General features: G+C 38.2%; 1 protein-coding gene across 1 annotated transcript in view; it reads right to left on the bottom strand.

The window, feature by feature from the left end:
* Window positions 1-500: 500 nt before the first annotated feature.
* EDNRA (endothelin receptor type A) overlaps window positions 501-25,809 on the bottom strand; it is a 57,589-nt gene continuing 32,280 nt past the window's right edge. Inside the window, exons 3-8 of the mRNA XM_021698775.2 lie at window positions 25,440-25,567; window positions 12,690-12,888; window positions 8,295-8,447; window positions 4,218-4,351; window positions 3,684-3,792; window positions 501-1,947 (exon numbers count right to left, since the gene is read on the bottom strand). Coding sequence (XP_021554450.1) covers window positions 1,807-1,947; window positions 3,684-3,792; window positions 4,218-4,351; window positions 8,295-8,447; window positions 12,690-12,888; window positions 25,440-25,567 — 864 coding nt within the window. The 3' untranslated portion in view covers window positions 501-1,806. The remainder of the gene's footprint in view (window positions 1,948-3,683; window positions 3,793-4,217; window positions 4,352-8,294; window positions 8,448-12,689; window positions 12,889-25,439; window positions 25,568-25,809) is intronic.

Here is a 25,809-nt window from a genome sequence, read left to right on the forward strand (position 1 = left end):
ATGACTATGCTAAAATATAGCCCAACAAGTCAGCTTAGTTAATTTATCATCAGCAATCTGGTGAAGTCTGATGGGAAACATCAGACCTCTTGTCAGTTTCATCAGCATACTGAGTTGAGGAACCAGGACAATATAATACTTCAATATTTAATGACTTTTGCTGTAGCACAGGAAAAAGTACAATCTCAAATGCTGTTTTATCAAACCAACCCACCAACCAGCTAAACAAACACTATTGTTAACCCATGATTCATCCCCATTCATGCTGCCTCCCATATTCCATTTGTAATGGTGACATGTTCACAAGAATTATGAACACAGATAGATTAAAACTGACTAAGGCCAGTGGTCATGATGAGCAACCGCTTAGATTCCACTCAGAGTGTGTCCTGTGGTACGACTGCAGGGCAGTATTATTAGATTACATTAAATTCATACATACCATCACACACATGCATATATCACACACACAAGTACATTCCATAAAGACAATCACAGAAAAATTGGCTAAAAGAAATGTACAGTTGTTTATATATATTTATATACACACAGTAAAAGATTTTCTGCTGTACTCACAGTCTGTAAACATCTTGGAACATGCCCAGCAAAAGTCACTGTGGGCCCTTTGAAATGGTGACCATGTGAGAAGTAGGGGTGGGGGAGGTGATTAGATTCATACTGGAAACCCAGAGAAGTGAAGAACTGTAAGTTCATGGTGGCATATGGGGGTAATTATATTTCACCGACATGATAAACTCAGCTGGCCACTTTGAAATGGTTTCTTATATGGAAAAGGGAATGACCAAAAAAGTGTTATCGACAGTTAACATTTTTAGAGAAATCAAGAGACTATGAGGTGATATGTAAAACATATATGTATGTGTATAGCAATTACCAATTACCAAATACATGTTACTATTACCAAAAAAAACAACCCCTCAATGAAAATTTCCAAGTCTTCTAAAAACATTCAGTTTCTTTCTACTAGTTGTGCTTTAGACATCAATACATTCCACTGAAAGTCTTAGGTATGGTTGAATGATACACACATTTAAATTTTGGTACATGATACTGATTTTACATAAATTTATCTACAGTAAAAAAGATTGGGCTTGTGAAAAATAGAACTATTTGATTCAAGCATTATTTTAAAATTTAACATAAAAATATGCTCCAGATCTCCTGTAATGAAACACCATTACAAAAGAAAATATAGGTTCTTAAAAATTCTTTGAATAGCAGCTATTACACTGCCACATGTGGATATCAGTCTGGGCTTTAAGTGCCTATATCTGCTGCAGCTTAAGAATTGATGTTTTAAAAATAAAAAAGTGACATGAAAAACATTAACCTGATTGCTCACCTTACTGTGTCTGGCCAATTCAAAAAAATAGAAAATCTTGTCATATTCGCTAAATTTTCATGGTAACCAGTTCTCACTGGACATTCCACAGAACTGCCAGGGAAGCTGTTATGTACTCAAAGACTCTATTTTCATGCAAAAGTAGTAAATATCCCTCTGATTTAGTCGAACAGTCTCCTTTCCCCCTGCCAACTCCCACCATTTTTTGGTGCGGAATATAACATGCAGAATATGTAAATTAGATAAATTAAAGAATTAAGATTCATTGAATTTGTTACCAAAACCAGTCTACCCTCCGATGTTTTGGAAAGCATTTTTCTGGGTTTGGGGCTGAGTCACGGGAGAAGGATTGGAGAAAAGATTTCTGGAAACACAGTTGCTGTGTGATTTTTTTTTTCTCCAATAGAATTTGAAGGATTATTGATTAATATCTCTTAAGATGTTTAGTTAATACTGTCCTTATGGCTGCTCCTCTCTGTGTTGTGGTTGTTTTGTTCATGGTTCTTCCATTGTATGCTTGTTCCATTCATGGGGACTGAGGTCATCAGACTTTTGGACTGGTAACAGCAACAGCAGAGGCAAGACTGGGGGAAGGAAGAGATTCTTAATAAATGGGCCTACCAACCCATTCCCAGCAGAACACAGAAGCCTTGGGCTCCTACCAAAAAATGTGAGGACAGAATGTGAGCCTGAACAGTAATCTAGAGTATGGAGCCTGTAATCTCTAGGTAGAAGTTCAACAGTCCATTCTAGTGAAGAGAAAATAGATTCCTTGTTTCTTGTTTTAGTGATTCACCAAATCAAAGTGGAAGGGAAGGCAATGTTGGCCCAAGGGAGCGTGTCCTATGACTTGGGGTGGGCATGGGTGGAGAAGGGTCCGGAGGGGCCTGGCATTTCTGCAGAGTGCATCACCTGTGTGGCTCTCTGCTTTGGGCACCTCATGTGATGCTCCTCACAGCCTTAGGTGGTACGTGCTATTTTCCCCATTTTATTAATGAGGACAGGGAGGCTTAGAGGGGAAATAGGCAGAACTGGAATTAGAACCCAGGACTCTCTAGATTAAGCTCTTTCTCCTGCATATGCTGCCTCTGTATGAAGATCAGTCAAAAGGTAGGTTTAATTTCTGAGTTTGTACTTTGATTTTCCCTTCCCCTCTAATTAGTATGTAAATTTATTAAAAGGATGTTAATTCCAGATATGATGGATTAATTATGACCAGCATTTTAGTCAATCCTTCCTTGGGCAGAATCTTTCTTAGAGCACTTCATGACTTGTAAACATTATCAAGTAGACTTCAAAAAGGTAGCGGCTAGAACTTCTATACCAAGATTCACCTGTTTGTAAGATTCTTTGGTATGTTTATCTCCTTCTAGATGGTCCATTCCATGAGGGGAGCCATGGGGTTTTTCCTCTCTTCTCTATCCCTAATAATAAAAAACTCCTACTGAGAGCTTACTATTGTTCCAAGTGCTTAACATATATTAACCCACTATCCTACCTATGAGATAGATACAGTGATCATCTGATTTTACAGATGATCGAACTGAGGAGGCAGGAGGGGTACCACCTGGACCCGAATTAGACAGTTAGCAAGTACAGAGCTGTGATGTAAATCAAGATTGCTTGCTTCCAGATCCTGCACCCTTGACCTCTATACTACTCTTCTTAATATGTGCCATAAACTGAGGTGAAACATCCTGGCCAAAGATAACAAAATCCAGTTAGGATTAATGCCATGCTAATCGTCCCAGGAACTGGAGAGATGATACCTCGGGAAGAAGTACATGGAGCTTCTGGAAGACATGGATTGGCTTAGCTGCAAGGAAGTTTGAAGAACAGAAGGAAACTGATTTCAAATGAAATTACATTAGTTCAGATTGCTAGGGCAATAAGCATTTTCTTTTCTTGAAGAGGCTATTATTAAATATCCTATTATTTAGCAAGATCTTTTTTAACAGCAGATTTCATGTTTTGTTGAGGCTGTGGTTAACATCTAAGATAATGTGAGGCATGACTAGGTTGTGTGTATTTTCTGGAGCCTAGAGCTTACAGTTGAGCATTTCTTTATAAAGCAGCATACAAAATTAACATGTTATTAAGTTAGTTCTTTTTATTTGAACCCCTGAATATTTTGTTGTCTGAATTGGTATTGCTTTTTGGACAATTTTTCTGACAATATTGCTTTATGCTGACAATCTGACCCTCTGTCTGGGTAACAAAATAGGATTTTCACTTCTCTACTGGAAATTAGCCATGATTGTTGGCTACTTCATGTAGTCCTTTGGTTGTCCTTAAAAAGATATGTGTAAAACAGTCTTACCTGGAAACAATTCTTAAATTTCTTGCTCACAAAGTATAGAGCTATGGGGTTTATACAGGAATTCATGGTTGCCAAGTTAATGCCGATGTAATCCATGAGCAGCAAGAAACTAGAACAGAAGAAAATAGTAGAATAATTAGACGGTAATGTTTTTCAATCTGCTAACTAGCATTTATCCCTAGAATAAGCATTTTTCTTGCCCAGGAGCCATTCCTTATAGGTGGCAGTCAGAATTTTTTTAAAGTCCTTGTTTAAGTGGCAGTTTCAGTTCTGCAGAACATTTACGGATATACCTGCCACTTGGTTAGCTCAAACCATGACGCACAGCCCCAGGAGGGGTGCCGCAAAATTACAGATATGGCTCGCACAAACTCTGGGATCAGTCACGGGCTATGTCAGCGAAAGAAAAATAATCAACTCTGCAGTTTTAATTTTCAGGGCTAATGAGATTGTAGACTAGATGGTTTTGTAAAAGTATTATAAGCTCAACAACCGGAGAAACTCCGATTTCCTAACGAGTACACGGGCCCGTACCTAAGTAATTCACATCGGTTCTTGTCCATCTCATTGTACACGGTTTTCTTCAAAATACGGCTCAAGTGAAGAGGGAACCAGCAAAGAGCAAAAATGACAACCAAGCAGAAAACTGTTTTTGCCACTTCTCGACGCTAAAGGAAAGCGAGGGGGAAAAAAGTACAATAAGTTTAGTGTTTTTCTGCTAGAGGAAAGAACCACACAAAGGAAGCAGTAGATAGCAGAGAAAGAATTACTTTAAAAACGGCCAGAACAGCGCTCTTCCCAGTGCCTCCATCTCGTCAAGATTTGAAGTCCAACTTTCTAATCAAGGAGTTGCTAATGATTCTTTTGGGCAGCTGCCAGGGAGGATGGTGGCCTCAAGCTGGTTGTTAGGGTCAGGACAGAAGTTCCAGGTCAGGGAAATGGGAACTGGCTGGAGTTGAGTGCGTGTGCGCGTGCGCGTGCGCATGTAGGTGACTATATGGGGGGAAGGGTTAACTAAAAGCCTAACTAGCATTAATGACAGCATGGCAGTCAAGGTGACAGAACCTAGCATGATAAAAAACGAACAAATCTATGAAGATATTTAGAAAGCAGAAGTAGGGAATAGAAGAGAAAAAGCCAATAGCAATGTGTTTTCTCCATTTCTTGATGTTGAAGAAAGCTAGCATTGGGAGTTCTTCTGCTTTTAAAATTCTTTTATTAATGACATGTAGCTTCCAAAGACCTCTTGTTTGCAAACAGAGGGATGAGGGTAAAGGATTATCAGCAATGACGATTAGAACGACTGGGACATGTTGACCCCGGGCCGACTTCGGTTTGAAGGTTTACATAATTTAGAGTTCAAGGGATTATTTGGATGCTGGTAGCAGTAGGGTTCAGAAAAATCATAGGTTAGGAATTATCTGCAACCAGACATTTGTGTGCATCATGCTTGAGTATTACAATGCATGCATTTGAAAGCCTAAATAGGAACATAAAATGCAACTTGTCTGTAACTGGGATCAGTTAATGTCAAAATAAAATTGATTGAAAACAGAATTTGGCAGGGTAATGCTGGTTCAATCCAAAGCATATAGCATTAAGTATGGGAAGCCTACAATAAACCCACATGATTAATAGAGCCATTTAGAAAGATTTCAAGGCAGTTGTCACCAATTGCTGCTCTAGCCCAAAGGACTGGAGTTCTTTAATCTTTCAGAGTTATTGGGTGGGAGGCTGGGCTATGGCTTCAGAGAACATACAAGCTGAGCAACAACTGAGAAAATGAAGAGTTCCAATCTGTAGGAATAGGGGCTCATTTTAAAGGGTACTTTTGTGTACATGGAAAGACAGTATGACCGGAAAAAGAGAAAAGGAGGGTACTGGGGGAGAGGCTATCTCCCTTGAGCACATCCTCAAAGAGGACGATCCTTCAAAACCTAATATTAATATGTTGCCATGGCAGTCTGGTATTTGCTTAACCAGTATCTATTCTCCGGTTTTCCTTATTATCAGTCAGATCCTTGATTTTGTTGCTGCAGCAAGAGAGCTCGGGCTAATCATCTGCAAGGCCACCCGACACAGTCTGACCACGGAGATCAAGTAGAAATCGTTGTGTGAGGTTTCTGGGAAAGCTACTAAAAAGTGGAGGCTAGTCCTCTGATGCACACACACGAAGGTGACCTATATTCTTTCCCTTTTTGCTGCCTGGAAATCTGATATAATGGTAGAGTTGTATCTCCTGTCTTCTAAAGGAAAAGTCAGCAAAAGAGCTGAGCCCTGGCTTCTGAGTCCCTTGAGCACTGAACCAGTGACATCTGATTTTTTTGCTGTGGGAGAAAGAAGAAACCTTCACTTGCTTTACTCAATGTTATTTTGGGTTTTCTGCTACCAGCATCCAAACACAATCCCTAACTGATAAAAGTTGCTGTCAGAATAATGAAGAGAAATTCGAGAAAACCACGCAGGAAGCATGACCGAGAGCCATATACTGGATACTGGTCAAAGGGTGGCAGGGCTTTTCACTGTGAGCTTAGCTCCCCACAGTCCCAGTGGAAGGCCTTCCCAGCCGGGCCTGCTCTCCTGCTGTTAGAACCTGCTACAGCTTTGGGTGTGACACTAGGCAATGCCTCATAGGACCAAGACTTCAGTTTTAATCTCCATTTGGATGAGCCAATCTCATAAAACAAGTGTATAAGGACATCTGTCCTGCCTATATCACAGGGTGCTTGGAGGAATCAAATAAGCAAATAACATGCTCTTTGGAAACTTAAAGAATGCTATGGAAATGTGAAGCAGCATCCTATTATCCTCGTGACCAATCCCTATTCAATTATTTTCAGAGCAGGTACCATTCATAGCTTAAACAGGCTCAATCATGGTACTAATGAAAAACTCAACATTGAAAAACACTGTGTTTTTGTTTTTTGCTTTTTACAAATCTATTCTAATTAATTACCTCCACTGCAGGAGTGAGAGGCAAGAATTGCTTGATATATTTCCCATCTGGAGCCCTTGAAACATGTCTGAACAAAGTCATACTCAATATACTTTTTCTGTTAAATTTTACTAAAAGATAATAGCTACCATTTGTATGCATGTTAGATTTTACAAAGTACATGTATGCACTTAATTCCTTTGATTTCTGTAGTGATATCAATTCATATACTATTATGCCCAATTTACAGATAAGAAGCTGAAGCTCAGAAAAATCAGTACAGTAGTGGAAAGGAGTTGCTGATGAAGAATGGTGTTTGTGTATGGCAATTGTAGAGGGCAGATTTACTGGCTCCATCAACAACTCATTAGCTTTTTGTGTGGTTGGGTATTCTTACATCTCTGCTGAGACTGAGAACTTACCTGTAGTCCTGCTTTTACTCTTTGAATTAATATATATATCAAACATTCTCTGGGTACTTACCCAGAGTTGAGCTCTGTTAGACACTGTATATGCATTAGGTAATCCCCTTGATGTATTATTATATACGTTTTATTTAATTTTTTAAGACTTAAAATTGAATTAATATTTGTACAGAAAGATGCAGGCCTTATTATACATATTTTATGAAGAACTAGAGGTTCCGAGAGAGTAAGCAATTTGCCCAACATCACAGAGCCAGCAAGTATAAGTGTAAAGGTTTGCCCTCTAAAGCCATGGCTGTACCTGTTCTATTTGCTGCCTGGGGATGGGGGTTGGAGGTCCAACAGCATTCTCCTGTTGATATGTACAATTTTGGGGCTCTCAAAAATTTGACCTCTTTTTCTGTACCCAATCCCATATCCTATCATGAGTCTTACCTTAGATATTTCTCTAATGAGGTTCATCTCTTTTTCCCACACCCCAAATGCATGTTGCCCACACCATGTTCTTACTGGGCTCTTGTCCTCGCACCTAAAATGCCCTGTCTTCTCCCTCCCCATCAAACCCATTAATCCTTTATGAACAGTTCAATCTCCCTCATTCATGACAAGTGGCTCTGTGACTTGGTCTTACATCCTCCTTGGCTTCCCACAACACAGTCTACTTCTACCATACATACCTTGTGATTCTGTTTTCCAACTGTTTGTATTTTATTTCTGCACCAATACTGCAAAGCTTGCTTCTTTGTGTCCTGGCACAGTGCGAAGCCCAGTTCAATTCACAGACACACAAACACACATGTTGAATATACTCTTGGCAAACTAAATAATAATTCCTCTCTATTTGGCCCTGCCCCCAGGGCCACCTGTTTTATCGGCAGGCTCTCCACATTCACAAAAGAAATTCCTGGGGCTCCTGGGTGGCTCAGTCGTTAAGCATCTGCCTTCGGCTCAGGTATTGATCCCAGGGTCCCGGGACTGAGCCCCGCATTGGGCTCCCTGCTCAGTGAGAAGCCTGCTTCTCCCTCTCCCACTCCCCCTGCTTCTGTTCCCTCTCTCGCTGTCTCTCTTTGTCAAATAAATAAATAGAACTAAAAAAAAAAAAATTCCTAATATTATAACTATAAAGAAAACAGTTATAAGACACTATATTTTTAGGAAACCAGGCTACATCGGCTAAATACAGTATGTAGGCTTTCTGTTGTCTGGGACAAATCAGTCTTGGCCAAATTTTCACGAGCTTATGAGGTTTACCTGTTTAAGGTGCTCACTGAGGGCAATTCTCAAGCTGCCGTTCCTTCTGTTTAACATCTCACAGGTCATAAGGGTGTAGAAGATCGCAGTGCACACCAAGGGCATGCAGAAATAGAACCCGAAGAGCCACCAGTCCTTTACATCTTGGTAAAACTGTAAGGTGAAGAAAAGGGAGAGAAAAGGAGGGACATTATAATCTAAATTTATTGGGCAGTGCCTCTGGTAGCTTCAAAATCTTCACGCCTGCAGGAATGTTTTTATGTGCACGCCCTCTGGTTGTGGCAAAGGGCTTGGGGCTGAAGCTCAGAACTCAATTAAATTGGAAACTCCAAAAATCATCCTGGATTTATAAAAGCACATGAAGGAATGGCACTTCAAAATAAATTATCCTGACAAAGATACGTTTTATGAACTGAAGTTGGTTTTAATTACACAATGGGAGAGCCCTAGTCAAGAAAAAGAATTCCCTTCCAAAGCTCATAAAGCATGATTTTGAGATATACAGAATATGTATTTATCTTTACTTATTGATGAGCCTCAAAATTTTGCTAGTGCCTGGTTTCCTTTTGCCCCTTGTGGTTAAAGTGTACTTAATGTGAATCTTGTTTGGTAACAGCGAAGGTTATGAATGGCTTGTCTGTGTAGCTTTGGTTCCTGGGAGTTAACCCTTTGCCTGGTATGCTTGCTATGTGACCTCGCAGCCGGCCAGTTTGAGCCATCAAAAACCATGCCCTTTCTCACTGTTGTAATACTTATCACCTGGAAACTATTGAGGCCGAGTATCTTATCTAAAGGCATAGTTAGCATTATCTCCTTGTGGGCAGGATTTGTAAATGCAAGGATTATTCAGTTTTATGTCTTTTTAAAGGAGAAAATTTAGTACCCAATAAAAAATGGAAATTAGAAAATTATATCTACATTCTTCCTCCCACTAAATTAATCACCAACTTAGAAATGCTTTTCCCTATGCTCTTTCTCCAGATTGTTTATTTACGAAGGATAATGGGGCCTCCTGTATCATCTCAGTTCCCACAGTAAAAAATAATCATGCTGCTCTGTGAAAAACTGGACAGTTGCTGAATATAGAAAGAGGCCCAGTAGGCTACATTTGTAACATGTCTATTAAAATAATCTATAAATGGTTCCTGAGGAAAAAAAGTTCTGGGCAGAGGTTCTTAACTGTTCTTATGCCATGGATTCCTTTGGATGTCTGGTGAAGGCTATAATCCTTTCTGAGAATAACACTTCTATATGCATAAAATAAAATAAGATTACAGTGGTAACCAATTACATTTAAACACAGCTATTGAACTATTGAAAATAAAATTCTGATATAGTAATAAAGGTGTTTATTAACAAATTAAGGGAAAAATCTAATGGTGGTTCTAATAACTATCAGAAGTTGAAACAATGATGAGCATAAATGATATTTCAAGATTATCCAACTGTTATTGTGACATGAAAATGTCTATTATTTCTATTAGTGGAAATATAATGGTTTTGTTAAATATGATCATGGTTTGTTGTCTACATTCATAATAAAAGGAAATGATAAATTTCAGTTAGAAGTTAGTGAAAATAAATATGTAATTTCTTTTCCATTTAAGTTCACAGACCCCTGAATTCTATCCTAAGGTTAGTGCAAACTACCAAAGGAGTAGGTTTATTCAGATGTGTTCATATAAATATCTCCCTCTCCACATCACACGGTAGAAAGATTTCAGTACTGAAGTCGAAAAACCAAAAAAAAAAAAAAAAAAAAAAAATCAGAACTCTTTGTTTAAGTGCACACAAACACTCCTTTGAGCACCCCCTTCACTTGTACCCCCGTCTTCCAGATGCATTGATGACCGGGTGTGAATGCTGCAGAAGTAGCTGCAGAGCGTCTGGAAGCTGACCCCTGAGGGGTCTGGGCAGAGTCCAGCCCTGCAGAGGCCTGTAGCGAAAGGGGTCACATATTTCTTTTGAACTGATGTCATCAGCCAGGGTGTGGGGGGACCTCCCTCCAGCCTAGGTTAGGGCAAAGTTGAGGAGGAAAGAATGGAACACAAACTGGGGAATCAAATGAGGAAAAAAGAACAGGAGGAGAAAAAGAATCTGAAAACTTCAGGCTTGGAATGGAATCTAAAAAATGATCAGTTTGAACTCCTACCCGTTACTGAAACCCCCTAAGGTAGCTAGCCTTTGCTTGCCCACTCTATACGGGAGACTCAGTCTTTGCAAAACAGCCCATTTCATTTTGTCTAGTTCACATGATTAGTAAGCCCCTTCTTGACATTGAACTCCTGAAGGCTAGTAAGCCCCTTCTTTTTTTTAAAGATTTTTTATTTATTTATTTATTTTGAGAGAGAGAGAATGAGAGAGAACACATGAGAAGGGATAGGGTCAGAGGGCAAAGCAGACTCCCTGCCGAGCAGGGAGCCCGATGCGGGACTCGATACAGGGACTCCAGGATCATGACCTGAGCCGAAGGCAGTCGCTTAACCAACTGAGCCACCCAGGCGCCCTAGTAAGCCCCTTCTTATACTGAGCCTCTTCTTTCTAACACTTTAGTCAGGAGTATCTAGATTGCTTATTCCCAGTGCCCAAATTCTGATAACCTCCTGCCATCTACTTTGTTCTTTCACTATGGAGACTGACTTAATAAAAAGGTCAGTAGATAAACAGAATACCTTCATTTTTACCATTGCCAGTTTGGCAGTTTTCAAGAGCACTTTTTTTTTAAAATTTTATTTTATTATGTTATGTTAATCACCATACCTTACATCATTAGTTTTTGATGTAGTGTTCCATGATTCATTGTTTGCGTATAACACCCAGTGCTCCATTCAATACGTGCCCTCTTTAATACCCATCACCGGGCTAACCCATCCCCCCCACCCCCTCCCCTCTAGAACCCTCAGTTTGTTTCTCAGAGTCCATAGTCTCTCATGGTTCATCTCCCCCTCCGATTCCCCCCCTTCATTTTTCCCTTCCTACTATCTTCTTTTTTTTAACATATAATGTATTATTTGTTTCAGAGGTACAGGTCTGTGATTCATTAGTCTTACACAATTCACAGCACTCACCATAGCACATACCTTCCCCAATGTCTATCACTGAGCCACCCCATCCCTCCCACCCCCCACCACTCCAGCAACCCTCAGTTTGTTTCCTGAGATTAAGAATTCCTCATACCAGTGAGGTCATATGATACATGTCTTTCTCTGATTGACTTATTTCGCTTAGCATAATACCCTCTAGTTCAAGAATACTTTTAAATTTAAAATACGAATTTCCAAAGAGGAGAACTGGTCAACTGTAAAACCACTAATTTTGTGAATTTTCCATGTTAGGAAAACATACCTGGAGGTGTCTGTAAATGATTAAATGTGGAATCTGAGCTGCGTGAAACCTACATCAAAGCACTAAATTATGCCGATTTAAGAGAAATAGTTATCCTTTTGGTTTTTCTCCTCAGTCCACATTTGACTAGTTTGGCAAAGGAAATGTGCATTTTAAACATGTTTTCCAATACATTCAGTTACATAATTAAACTTTTCAGAGAAACATCAATGTGGTCAGGTATATTAAACGACAAGGAAATTTGTTAAACTAAAACACTTTTTTTTTTAAAAGATTTTATTTATTTATTTGAGAGAGAGAGAGAATGAGAGAGAGAGAGAGAGCACATGAGAGGGGGTAGAGTCAGAGGGAGAAGCAGACTCCCTGCTGAGCAGGGAGCCCAATATGGGACTCCATCCCAGGACTCCAGGATCATAACCTGAGCTGACCTGAGTTGAAGACAGTCGCTTAACCAACTGAGCCGCCCAGGCGCCCCAAACTAAAACACTTTTTAAGAAGTTCTGCAAATTTATGTTATTTGTATATTACATGCAGAATTTGTACGAATATAAGTACAGGCAAGTATGGCTTCCTACTTTAAGTTAATAAATCTATCTTTTAAAAAATGTGAGCAATGTGCATTTGCCCAAGTAACATAAAATACCTATCAGCATGCCTGTCAGATGGAAATTGTTGTGCTGTATTACTTATTATAAAAACAAATAGCACATCTGTCTTTTTTTCTCAGTTTGCTTCAGTATATGTGCTACTGAATTGAACACTGAGTAAGTTTGTTTCAGATTCTGAGTTGTTTGGTGCAGAACAACAGTCGTGTCTACAATTGTGCTATAAGAGTGAAAACAAAATAGTTATTCTGTTCAAGAAGCGAAACCCTCCTGTAACATGTACTTTTCACGCAACTGAAAAGTGTATGAGTGAACTGACGGAGTAAACCACGCTGGGTATTGTAGAGACTACATTGTAGAGACTACCATCAAGTCTTGGTGATGGTAAAGTATAAATGAAGACCTCCCCTTCCCCCCCAATTAATTTCCTTTATACTCTCCATACCTCCATGAATTTTGACGTGGCATTGAGCATACAGGTTTTGTGCTGTTCACCCTTGTATTCAAAGGGCACCATGACGAAGCCGATAGCTTCAGGGATGGCCAGGATAAAAGAAAGGATCCAGATGGAGACTATCTCAATGGCAGTGATCAAGGGAATCCCAATTCCCTGGACTCGACTCCAGGAGGCAACTGCTCTGTACCTGAAAAAAAAAAAGGGGGGTGATGGTGAAGGAAAGTAGTTGTTAGGAAATTTAAAATTTATTTCAATTAAAGAAATTAGAAATGCTGGAAAGATCTTCCCCTTGGCCAATGACGAATCATAGGCTTTTTACAAACTTTCCGTGAGCCCTGATGTGAAAAATAAGTGGCATCATGACGAGTTCCACCCCTTTGGGAATCAGCAGGCCTAAGTCTGAGATCTTCATTTGGGGTTCAGCAAAATCTTGTGACAGGTTATAATGTGGCAGCATCAGATAGATTTGCCTGTGTTTTTTTACATGGGGGGAAGAATTGGATGATGGAAGGAGTAGTGAAAGCTGCTGGTACTCATTCAGGTCATATCTTATTTCTTTTTATATACTAAAAAAGAAACTTGAGGGAGGTGGGTGGGGGATGGGCTAGCTGGGTGATGGGTATTAAGAATAGCACTTGTTATGATGAGCACTGGGTGTTGTATGTAAGTGATGAACCCCTGAATTCTACTCCAGAAACCAACATTACACTGTATGTTAACTAACTAGAATTTAAATTTAAAAAAAAAAGAAACTTGAAACATTATCTATGAGGTAGATCTAGATACCCTTAAGTGAAGAGTAGCCATAAATAGTCCATCATCTTCTCCTTTCCTCTACTCTCACTCTACATCTTGTACTGTGGCCTTGTGCCATGTGACAGCATTAAAAAGTAAACATTTTTGGCAAATGTCAAAGAATGACTGTATCTCTCCCATTATGGTCCCATGCTAGAATAGATAAAATGGAGTTAAAGATACCTTTGTCCCTAATCTTTAGAGTTTACAATCTAATAGAAAAGAATGGTTCATACCAAAATATAGAACATAAACGTAACAGAACAATGATGTCAATCAAAAAACAAACTGGCATTAAGAAGTTGTTTACCTTATTTTTTGCTTCAATATTTTTGTAATAATAAGCACATTTTGATGTCAAGTCTAGAGAAAGTTTGGTCTCAGAAACTCTGCTTTGACCTAATGTGATGGTCTGATGCTAACGACTTTTAGACCTACTATTAAGATGGGACCTGTGACGTGGTATGGTATTTTTGTGGCTTCATTCTTGAAATGTTTTTTGCTGTTGTAATGGAAAGGAAACATTCTCTTTTTATAGCTTTCATTAGATAATGCCAGAAGAAGACTGTAAAACAGACCAAGGCATTGGGGACAGGTGCACATGGGTTTGTAGGATATGTGACTTAACGTCAAAGATTTGTCAGTGAAGCCAAGGCAAGCTACCTCTATCCCTTATATTTAGTGTTCCATTTCAGTACATCTATGAAAACACAAGTCATAGGAATTATGCTACCTAGTTCTTCACCGTAGATTAGAACCTATACTTTGGGTATGCACGATGATGCCACATGGCATAGATATAGCACGATTTACTGGAGAAATGTCTTTTGCAAAAGATTTTTAGGGTAAATAAGATTGGTGTATGACACAAATCTTTAAAAAAAAGTCTGGATTAGTTCAGAAGAGAATAAAATACAGCTATGCAAACAGACCAAGAAAATCCTTTCACGATATAGCCAAGGTTGCATTTTTAAATTTATGGTTATTTCCAGTGGGATAAGGACTGCTATTTATTTTGCTTTTTATTTCTGTTTACTTTTCTTTGTTGCCTTATTAGACTGGCAGCCTGATGTCCAATAAAAGCTAAAAGGAATGGAGACAGGATGTCTATATCCTGAGGCTGTCAGTGAGTTATATCTATTTCTTTTCTCCTTTCCCTTAGAGCAACTATCAGGAAAGGTGATTTAAATAAAATGCTTTATCTCCTAAGGGAGTAAGAAAGCCAGATTTCTTAGGCAGGATTGGCGATAGAAGGCAGTTTGAGTAAGAAAATATGGTCAACATGCTCTTATGATGAATACATTCAGAGAGCAGCTTCATTTTATAATGTGCCATGAGTTCCCAGAATATTACATATTTATAATTTAATGTAAATTCAACATTTTAAATAAACAGAAGTAATGTTTAGTGTGTAGTGTAGCAAACCCACATGACTGAGAATTAGATTATTTTCATTTGTAATCACGTTGATTTTGATTACATTTCCATGAGATGAGAAAACAATCATAAGAACAATTAGAAACAATCATTTGTGATGATGCAGGCAGGGAAAGGTGTGGAAAATCAGAAATACTCGATGTTTCAAAAATGGTGTCTATTTGGAATATTATGATACAACATACATATATGCAAATATGTTCTCCTCACTAGGTGTGATTATTAACATCCTTCAGTGGAGTTGGTGTATACATATGACATCCTCACTTGCCATAGAAAATCTGCAAGTGTAGATTCAACGACTAACAACTGATAGTCCAGAAATGATGTCTCCTTTTGGAAATGCGTTCTGCACTTGGCTTCTACTACATTCTTCTGGTTTTTCTCCAACTGATCCATCTCATCTCCTTGGCTGGAACCTGCTCAATTCTCAAACTCTTAGCATTGGATTCCTCCTTAGTCCTTCGACCTCTTTTCTACTCTATTGACACAGTTTCTTTTAGTGATCCAGCCAGTCTCATGGCTTTAGTATCATTTAAATTTTCTAAATACTGATAATTAATTCCCAAATTTATAACTCTAGCCTAGAACCTCGCCTCTAGCTCCAGACTTGTCTATCCAACTGCTTGACCTAGATGGTCACTCGATATCCGGTAGGCATTGGAACTCACCCAAGCCAGACTCCTGGTCCTCTTCCATGACACCCACCCTGCCCTCTCTCCAGTCTACCATCTCATGCCCAAAATTTGAAGTTAGCTTTCACTCCTCTTTTTCTCTTCGTTACCACAAATCCAGTTCTTTAGCAAACCCTGCAACCTCTTCCTTCATGATGCATCCAAATGCAACCACCTCTCACTACCTATCCTGTAGCTTCCGAACTATTCTTCCTGCATCCACTTTGTCCTCCTGCACTCTGCCCAGAGTGAGCCTGTTAGCTCGGAAGTCCATCACGTCATCCCTCTGTTGAAATCCCCCAGGGGTTTCCCACCCCAGTGGGAATGCCTACTCGTGTCCTCAGAGCTGCTTCCTCATCTCCTTCTTTGCTCACTTATATCTTTTCACAGGGTCCTTCCCTGAATATGCTATTTGAAATTGCCAGAATCCCCTCCAGACTTATCCTGACCTGCTCACACCGATTTATGTTTCTCCATAGCATTTACTACCATGTAACCAATCAAATATTTTATTTATTTTGTTTATTGCTTATGTCCACCCTTGTCTTTAAAATATAAGCTCCATGAGGGCAGACATTTTATATGTTGGTCATAATACCTAGAATAATAGGTACCAAATCAGTATCTGTTGAATTAAGTGTCTTTGTTTGTTTCCTGGCCATGCATTTATCTTTATTGGCTAACGCCAATAAAACACACTACATTCTGAGCATTTTCTTATTTTTCAAGCTGTCCCTGACTAGGCAACAGATAAAAAGCTATTACTTTTAGAATCCTAGAATCAAATAATTAAAAAAAACCCATGAGGGACCCTTGGGCTGCTCTTTCTCCCCTTCATGTTCTACTAGTTGGGAACCTGAGGATTAGAGTGTTACTACATCCTCTGCCTGGTCTCCTGTGAATGTGTGGAGCCTAGACCAGGGCTCTGGTCTGCCAACTCCCAGGGGAGTCTTTTCCCATGACATCACCTTGTGCCATGTCATGTGATGTACCGAGATAAAAGTATAAATTACGTGTTTTATTTATGTAAAGATGTTTGTTACTGTATATGTCTATAAATATATTCTTACATGTTTTCAAGGCCAAAGGCATTTAATGCATGTTTTTGAATTTTTGAGGTACCATCTGGGATGGTCACTAAATTTTAAAATATTTATTATTGAATGTGCTTTAAAACAATATAAAATAAAACAAATTCAAAAGGTACTGCTTCAATAAAATCCATTTTTATTTCCTCTTATTCTTTGTCTATTTCTATTTGCATAAGCATAATCTAAGTATATATTATAGTCATATCAATTACAATTTTATTTTTAGTTTTATCCACTTTTCATTATAAAAAATGCCCCTGGTGTGCCTGGGTGGCTCAGTCAGTTGAGCATCCGACTCTTGATTTCAGCTCAGGTCATGGTCTCAGGGTCCTGGGATGGAGCCCTGAGTTCTCAGTGGGGAGTCTGCTTGGGATCCTCTCCCTGTCTCTCTGCCCCTCCCCCCCCCCCCCCAGCTTGCTCCCTCTCTCTTCTCTCAAATAAATAAATCTTTAAAAAAACACCCTTATGCTTCTACAGAAGCATGGCATTTATTAGTTTAATAGCTACACAGTATAACTGTATATTGATACAGTTTACTTAAATATTTCTCCTAAGTTCACATCGATTCTAGTGTCTCAAGGTTGTGAATTACCCATCTATAAATATGTTTGTACATGTAGTTTTTTTTCTCTTTTTGAATGATTTTCTTGGATTAATTATCTTGAGTGGGATTATCGAATCAGAGAAGGACACAGTAGCTGAAGTACTTTAAAAAAGTTTCTATCAGGTGCCTATCAATACCTGCCTACATTAGAATTTATTATTTTCCCTTCAGTTCTGCCACTTCCATTAAGTCTTTGCTTCTATCCTTACCTATGCACATTTTTAACTAACAGCAAATGCAATCATTTGTAATGTTTGTTTATGATTTATGCCTCTTATGTGATAGACAAACCAACTGCCATACAAAGGTTTGGAGGCAAAATACCAGCAGGAAGAATTTGAAAGAGAAACCAGGCATGGTGGATTAAAACATAGCGGTGAGTACTTTCACACTTCTTCAACAGAGTCTTTCTTTCTTTTTTTAAGATTTTATTTATTTTTTGACAGAGAGAGACAAGCGAGAGAGGGAACACAAGCAGGGGGAGTGGGAGAGGGGGAAGCAGGCTTCCCGTGGAGCAGGGAGCCCAATGCAGGGCTCGATCCCAGGACCCTGGGATCATGACCTGAGCCGAAGGCAGATGCTTAACGACTGAACCACCCAGGCACCCCTTCAACTGAGTCTTTCAATTGGGCTGGCCTGTGACTGCTTGGACCCGCTAAGTAGAGCTGGAAGGATGCTTTGTGGGTTGTGGGCCTGGCCTCTGAGCAGAGCTGCAACTCCACCCTGGAGCCTTGGGCCTGTCTCAGAGGATGTGCTGAGAGGTGCTAGACTACAGGAGAGGGAGTGAGGCTCTGATGAGCTCAGACTTCCAGCTGTTTTTGCCAATGGGCTAGTCATGTGTCTTGGACCCAAGAGACAGGCTTAGCCACCAGCTGAAATCCACCAAAAGACCCAGGCGAAGTGACAAGTTGCAGAAGAATTGCCCAAATTCCTACCCCACCACATGGTGAGATAATAATAAAATGGTGGTTGTCTAAAGCTGCTAAGTTTGGGGGTAGATTGTTATCAAAGAAAAATAAGATAACAAAATTAACCAGTTGCTGGATCTTGTCAATAGGATTAAGATAAAAGAATACATAACTATGTGCAACAGGGCACAGACCCCAAAATGAGATCCCAAGTTGCCCTATAGTCAGCGTTGGCTTTGCTCTGTCCCAACCCTGGGTTCTCTCTTCTGGCTTTGACTCCCCTTTCATGTTTCCCCTACTGTCATGCAGCAAAAGGAAATCATATCACCAGGAGAATAAGGACAAATCAAGTCTGACTCTAAAAATGCAGTTTTCCAGAAAACCACTTTCATGTTTCTTGACTTAGGATAAACCTTTGAGAACATCATAGAGACCACTGAGCAATTACTTGAAATGCTGGGATGAAGAGCCTACATTGACTTTTGAATTTGAGGCTTATCAAACAAAACTGCCTTATTCATAGGTCTCTGCAACTTTTCCAGGTATCTAATTATACATCCTTCCTGGAGCAGTTGTTAAGAGAGTTTTATATTTTTACAGCCTCCTTCCACAGGCAATTTTTAACTACAAGTTAGAGCTGTACCCAGACCTTTTTACTGGTCAGACCCCATCATTTTCCACTTTAAACATGACAGTTAACTTTACAAAGAACAGCATTGAATTCCCCTTCCATTCTGCCTCGTCTTTTTTCCCCCCAAACAAACTCAAAGTAACATCTGAAATTTGTCACTTATGGCATGCAAAAATACCTATTTTAATTGTTGGTAATGGCTGATTAGTCCTATTTTTTTGGGAAAAATTCATTCAGGTTAGAAGTATATTGCCGTAGCATTAAAAAAAAATTTCACTGATAAAGCTGAGTAGAGGTCAAAATTGTTTCTAAATTTCCTCAGTCTTTTTTGAAATTCCTGTTTTATCTTTTTCTTAAGTGACTAAGGATGCAAAGTAAAAATCAATAAAAGTTAGATTTGAGGAGGAATTAGTGAAAAGGTAGAGCTGAGGCAGGTCCATAGTCGATATTAACAATGAGAGCTCATCTTTTCTGGGGCAAGTCATGGGTTTCCTCTTACTTTCTTGTTTACTTTATTCAGATTAAAAGCTGATAGTGAGACAGCTAGATTTTTTCTTTCATCTTTCTGTATTCCATATTCATCGAATAATCAATAAAGTAATAAAGAAATTGTATAGAACTTGGATATATATTTTCTCTCATTATTTTCTCTCAAAAACAACTCTGAAATGAGAGATATATTTAAAATGTATTTTAAAAAATCATGGGAACTCTTCCTGAACTGTAATTTGATTCATTCAGCTCTTAAGAGGAAAGCAGGGATTCCCAAACTGCAAATTGTTTTGTAATAGGTTCCAATTTCCCTCTTTTTACTTCTTGTTTTGTTTTTATTTTTTTAAAGAGGGATTTTCTAAAAAAAAAAAAAGTAAAGAGGGATTTTCTTATTTTTAGTAGAATATAATGCAACCAAATCGAGGCCCAAAGCAAATGGTATCTTATCTTCTGGAATTAAGTGTGAATGATTCATTCTCTAGTGTGAAAGCTTTTGAAATAGAAATGTCAAAATAGATTCCCTACATTCAGGTCCCAAAGCTTAGAGTCAGTACCAAATGAAATGTAAAAGTAATAAAAAAGGATCCAGGGAACAAAGAGTGTTGAGTTTATTACCAAGGAAAACCTCCTAGATTAAGACAGATTTTTGTGGCAGTGGAATTTTAAAATGGTTTATCGTCTTGATCTAAAACTAAGCCCAAGTCTTAATGAAATAGACACTTGACGCCATTTCCTCTTTCCTTCTTTTAACCAAGAACATGTCATTGGATACACAACTGATAATTTGTGATGGAACATTTAGTTCATTTTTCTCCATGCATGAGATGGGAGCGGGGAGGATGTGGTAAGGTGAGGTGAGCCTACACCTGACATGAGAACTTATGACCGATTCCCTCTATCCCCTCCATCCCCTCCATGCCCCAACCCCCCTCACCCCATGACAGTAGAGTTTCTACTGGGGAGAATGAAACTGTGCAAAATGGTTGCTTGAGATTCCCCCAAGGAAGAAAGAGAGGGAAGAACAATGCAGGGTTTTGATGATTTAGGTGATTTAGGCATCCTGTAGCCTAAATACCTTCATGTATTTCCTTTTCCCTTGTCCTCAGGTTGCTGTCTCCACAAGTGTGAAGACTCCTAAGGGTCAGCAGCTGGGCTTTATTCTTCATTTCTGTGCATCATCCCCTTCCTGCCTGAGCCCCTGTGGAACTAAATTATGAATTATGCTTCTCCATCTAGGGATAATTTATTATACAATATGTCACTAAGGAATAAGTGCCTTAAAATACTTTTTCAACTAAAAATTGAGTACCTAGACTTACATAAAATATAAAAGGGACCACTATAACTATGCCACATAACACAGTTCACAAAATATACTCTAAATTTTCTCACAAGAACATATATCACAAGGATGACAATTTGCCTACATTGCTTACCAAACCAAGCAAATTCTTTCTTCTCTCTTTTTAAAACATTTATTTATTTATTGGTATTGAGGTATAATTGATGTAAGACATATTAGTTTCAGGTGTACAACATAATGATTCAGTATTTGTGTACATTATGAAATGAGCACCACAATAAGTCTAATTAATATCCCTCACCACACATAGTTATAGAATTTTGTGTGTGTGTGGTAAGGACTTTTGAGATTTACTCCCTTAGGAATTTTGAAATATGTATTACAGTATTAACTCTAGTCATCATGCTGTACATTACATCCCATGATTTATTTATTTTATAACTGGAAGTTTGTACCTTTTGACCCCTGTAGCCATTTCACCCCCACCACCCTGCCCTTTGGCAACCACTAACCTGTGCTCTGTATCTATGAGCTTGTTTTTTGCTTAATTTTGCTTGTTTTGTTTTTTAGATTCTACATATAAGTGAGATCATAAGTATTTGTCTTTCTCTGTCTCACTTATTTCACTTAACATAATGCCCTCAAAGACCATCCATGTTGTCACAAATGGCAAGATCCATTCTTTTTTATGGCTGAATAATCTTCCATTGTTTATATCTACCACATCTTCTTTATCCATTCATCCATGGATAGACACAAGTTGTTTCCACATCTTGGTTATTATGAATAATGTGGCAGTAAACATAGGGCTGCATATATCTTTTCAAAATTAGTGTTTTCATTTTCTTTGGATAAATACCCAGAAGTGGAATTGCTAGGTCATATGGTAATTCTATTTTTAATTTTTTGAGGAACTTCCATACTGTTTTCCACAGTAGCCACACCAATTTACATTCCCACCAACAGTGCACAGGGTTCCTTTTTCTCTGCATTATTGCCAATACCTATTGTTTCTTGTCTTTTTGATATCAGCCATTCTGACAGGTGGGAGGTGATATTTCATCATGGTTTTGATTTGCATTTCCCTGATCATGAGTTCTTCCTCTCTTTTGGCTTCTCTTTTTATCCATGCCTCTCAGGGGATTTTACTTACATGTCTTAAAAAAGATGTTATTATTTATAGGAAACAAGAATTGTCCTTGTCTTCATTCTGTTTCTCATTCTTTTTTGTCATATGCTGATCTTGTCTGGCTTTGGCTTTTGGTTGGATGTTTCCTCAGAAGTGCAGTTTTCTTTTAGGATGCTGGGTTCCTCTTTCCCAGCGCTCGTTATCATCCTGGTTTTTAAAGCCTTTGGGACAAAGTTTAATTTTTTAATAAAATGATATTTTCCCAAATATGATGGTGTTTTTGTAAAGGCAACAATAGGGATAGGAGCAGCTCTGGGCTGGGCAGGTACATGTATTTCTCCATGTACAGAAGCTTCTGTGTTCATGTTTATTGCCTATGTGCTTGTGCTTTAGAGCTGCCTGCCCATAGAAAATTAGCCTTGATATAGAACACAGGTCACAGGAATGAGCTACATAAATGAGATAAATAAAATGTATAAAGTGGCATAGAGTAAATAAGGAAAATGGGTAACAGGCAATAAAAGTAAATACACTTTCAGTAAATAATGTTCTACTCCTAGAACATTACAAATACCCATCACCCCACCCCTAGATATAACTACTACTACTATTTGTCATGTTTCCTTCAAGGAATTTTATATTCATATACCTATACATGTCAGTTATATTTAACCTCCTTATCCATTGGCCTAACATGGGGCAATGAGATTGCTATATTTTCCTGTAAATAATTTTATAAAGAACATTTTTGTGCATGAATTCTCTGTTCAAATTTTTTGGATTGTTTTCTTAGAATCCATCCTAAAAATTGTAATTACTGGGTCAGAAGGTGAAAGCATTTGTAGGATTTTACCTTCCTGAAGGGCTGTTTAAATCTCTACTCCTACAGATATTGAGAAACATGTTTTCTTAATTGGAATTTCTTTGATTACATGAACATTATTCATATGTTAATTAGTCATTTAAGTTTCTTCTTTGGTATTTTTATATTCATGCCCCTTTTATATGGAAGTCTTATGATTTTAATTACTATCTGTATGGCCTCCTTAATTACCAAGTATATTAACATGTTGTAGTTTTGTAACAAGTATTTGCTGCAAATATTTCCCCCAGCTTCTTTATTTGTTTTTTAAATTTATGAATGCTTGATCTTCATGTTTTAAAGTTTTATGTCCTGAAATCCTTTTATAATTATATTCAGAGTTTCTGCCATCCTTTTTAAGTTCAAAAAGTCCTCCTTTTCTAGTGATCAAAAAGATGTTAGTCTACTTTCTTCTATACGGCTTGAGTTTTTACATGCTGGAGCATAGTGATTAACAAGGCGGATTACTTATAGTTGATTACTGGCTCCAACATTTGGTCACCAAATGGCCTTGGTTAACCTCTTCCAACCTTAGTTCCCTCAACTATAAAGTGAGGGTGATTACAAGACCATCACAAGGTGGTGTCGTAAGGACCAAGGACAAGAACTTCTGTAAAGTATTTTTAACAGGGCTTAGCACATACTAATACTCAATAAGTGGTAATTATTATCAATATTATTATTGATATATAGTAAAAGATAAGACTTTAACATGCTTTTTTCCCCAGATGGCTAAATAGCACTATTTTTTCTTTCCCCATTATACTCAAAGTGATTTCAGTCTATATTACATTCTCATACACTATAACACCTATTTCCGGCTTTCCCATTTATTTCTCAGTATATTTATAATGTATGTGCCACACTATTTTTTTTTGTTTTTAGGCTGGGGAGGAGGGAACAGAGGGAGGGGCAGAGGGAGAGGGAGAGAGAGAATCCCAAGCAGGCTTCACACCCAAAGTGGAGCCCAATGCAGGGCTTGATCCCTCGACCCTGAGATCATGACCTGAGCCAAAATCAAGAGTCAGACGCTTAACTGACTGAGCCACCCAGGTGCCCATGTGTCACACTGTTTTAAATACCGTAGCTTTACAACATTTAACACTATTATATAGGAAGAGTATGCATGGAGGAAACATAATTCTTTTTTAAACTATCATGATTATTTTCTTATTTCTTTTCCCCACAGGGATTTTAGAGTTATATTGTAATTGAAAATTTAATTGGATATTGTAATAAGAATACATAGCTACATCTCTAAATATACGACTTGATAAATACCGGAAACATTTTATACCTATTAGTAATGTCAGAGATATAATTTAAATGCTTTAATTTTTAGATACTACAACACTTTGAATACAAGACGAAATAGTGTTATTGGGATGCTAGCAGTAGGAACAGCAGAGTGAGAATTCATTAGTGAATAAAATCCAGTTTATAAATGCTTACTCAATTTCTTAGGACATGGCCAAGGGTAAAATAGTCTGTTATTTCTTCAAGTGTAAGGGACACAGTGGCCAACTACCCTCTGTAAATGTGTTCATACAGCGGCCCTTAATGTCTGCTGTGATGGAGAAGAAAAGCACCCAGACCTCAGGTTTTCCTGCGAACTACGGAGAATCCGACTAATAAGGGAGAAATGCTCTCTGAGCTTGTGTTTACCACTGCATCGGCAGCATTTTCGTCAGCAGCATCATGACATTTTAAACTACTTAAAGGAATTTTTTGTGTGTTGTAATTTCAGCAATACATTTTTTTGCAATACATTTATTTTTAATAACACTGTTAAACATTTTGTTTTGTGTTTCACAGTTATTCCAGGCATACATTTATAACAAAGGTGCCATGATAATTTTCATTTACTGATGGAATGAGTATTTTTATGTTTTAACAATAATGATTTGGTCCCCCAAAGTAATTGCAGATGATAGATAACAGAATATCTGTAAAGGCTTAAATGTTCTTTAAGAAAGGGAGTCTTTTATTTCTATGATGATGGCACTCAGTTTCTCTGACAGAATGATTGCCAGAGTGTGAGAGAGAAAAAATGGAAACCTCTTCTAAATTGTGGTAAATCAATTAAAAAGGACATTAAAGAGCATTTGCATAGGATAATATTCAATATAAAGGAACATTATAGACTGTGTTATAAAGTTCCTAACTTCATTCTTTATAGTTACTGCTATGAAAGTTAGGAGGTGCAGAAAATACCATCTAGAAGGACTTCTTTAGAGAAGTTTTGACATCTCTGTTTGAGGAGAATTCCAGAAAGACTTAGAGATACTCGATAGGTTTTTCAGAATCAGATCAAGGAGTGCTTCTGTTGTTGCCCTCTTTTTAAACATTGTGAAATATTTCAGGCATTGAAAGACACATAGAAAAAAATATAACAATATTATATATTCACCACTCAGCTCAAGTGATCAAGTATTATACATATAATTGAATGGTATCTTCTATTTTCTAATGAGAAATCTACCATTGAAAATATAGCATTTGCATGTCCTAAAATCTCCTTTTCCAAGGTTCTTTCCATCCAATATGTGCATTTCTCCTTTGTTGTCATAGGGTGCCAAATGGCTATAACTGGCAAAATGCTCTAGATACGAATTGTCTGAGCTAAAGATGGCTAAAGATCAGCAAATGTGTAAAGCGATTCTAAACAGTAGGGTTAGATTGTTCATATTTTAATTCACTTGAAACTAACAATTGTCCTGGGCACCAACTCTCAAGCCTCCTTGACTTCTATTCCTTTTGAGAAAAATGCTTTTCGAAACCTAACAAGAGTGGAGGGAGAGAACCACATTACCTGTCAACACTGAGAGCGCAGAGATTGAGGACGGTGATCCCCACTGAGGACTTTTGCAAAAAGGGGAACAGCTTGCAAAGAAATACGCCAAAGTCATTGTGATCAAAAGGCCAGCGTCCGGCCAGAAGCTGAAAGAAGGAGACACCGTGGTAAGAAACAGCAGAGCTGGCATGGAATACATGGACACTTACATTTCTAATTATCCTCTGAACTTCTAAATTGTATTGTTCATTATGCTTTCCAGTTAGCAGGGCAGCAATACAGCATTATTATCATTTAAAAAAATATTTTAAAGCCTTAGCCATTTTTTTAATCTGGAAAAATGTAAAGAATGATAAATATAATAACAGAAGAGATGAACCTTTGATCT

This window comes from Neomonachus schauinslandi, chromosome 2 (assembly GCF_002201575.2).
Source record: "Neomonachus schauinslandi chromosome 2, ASM220157v2, whole genome shotgun sequence".
Taxonomy (NCBI): Eukaryota; Metazoa; Chordata; class Mammalia; order Carnivora; family Phocidae; genus Neomonachus; species Neomonachus schauinslandi.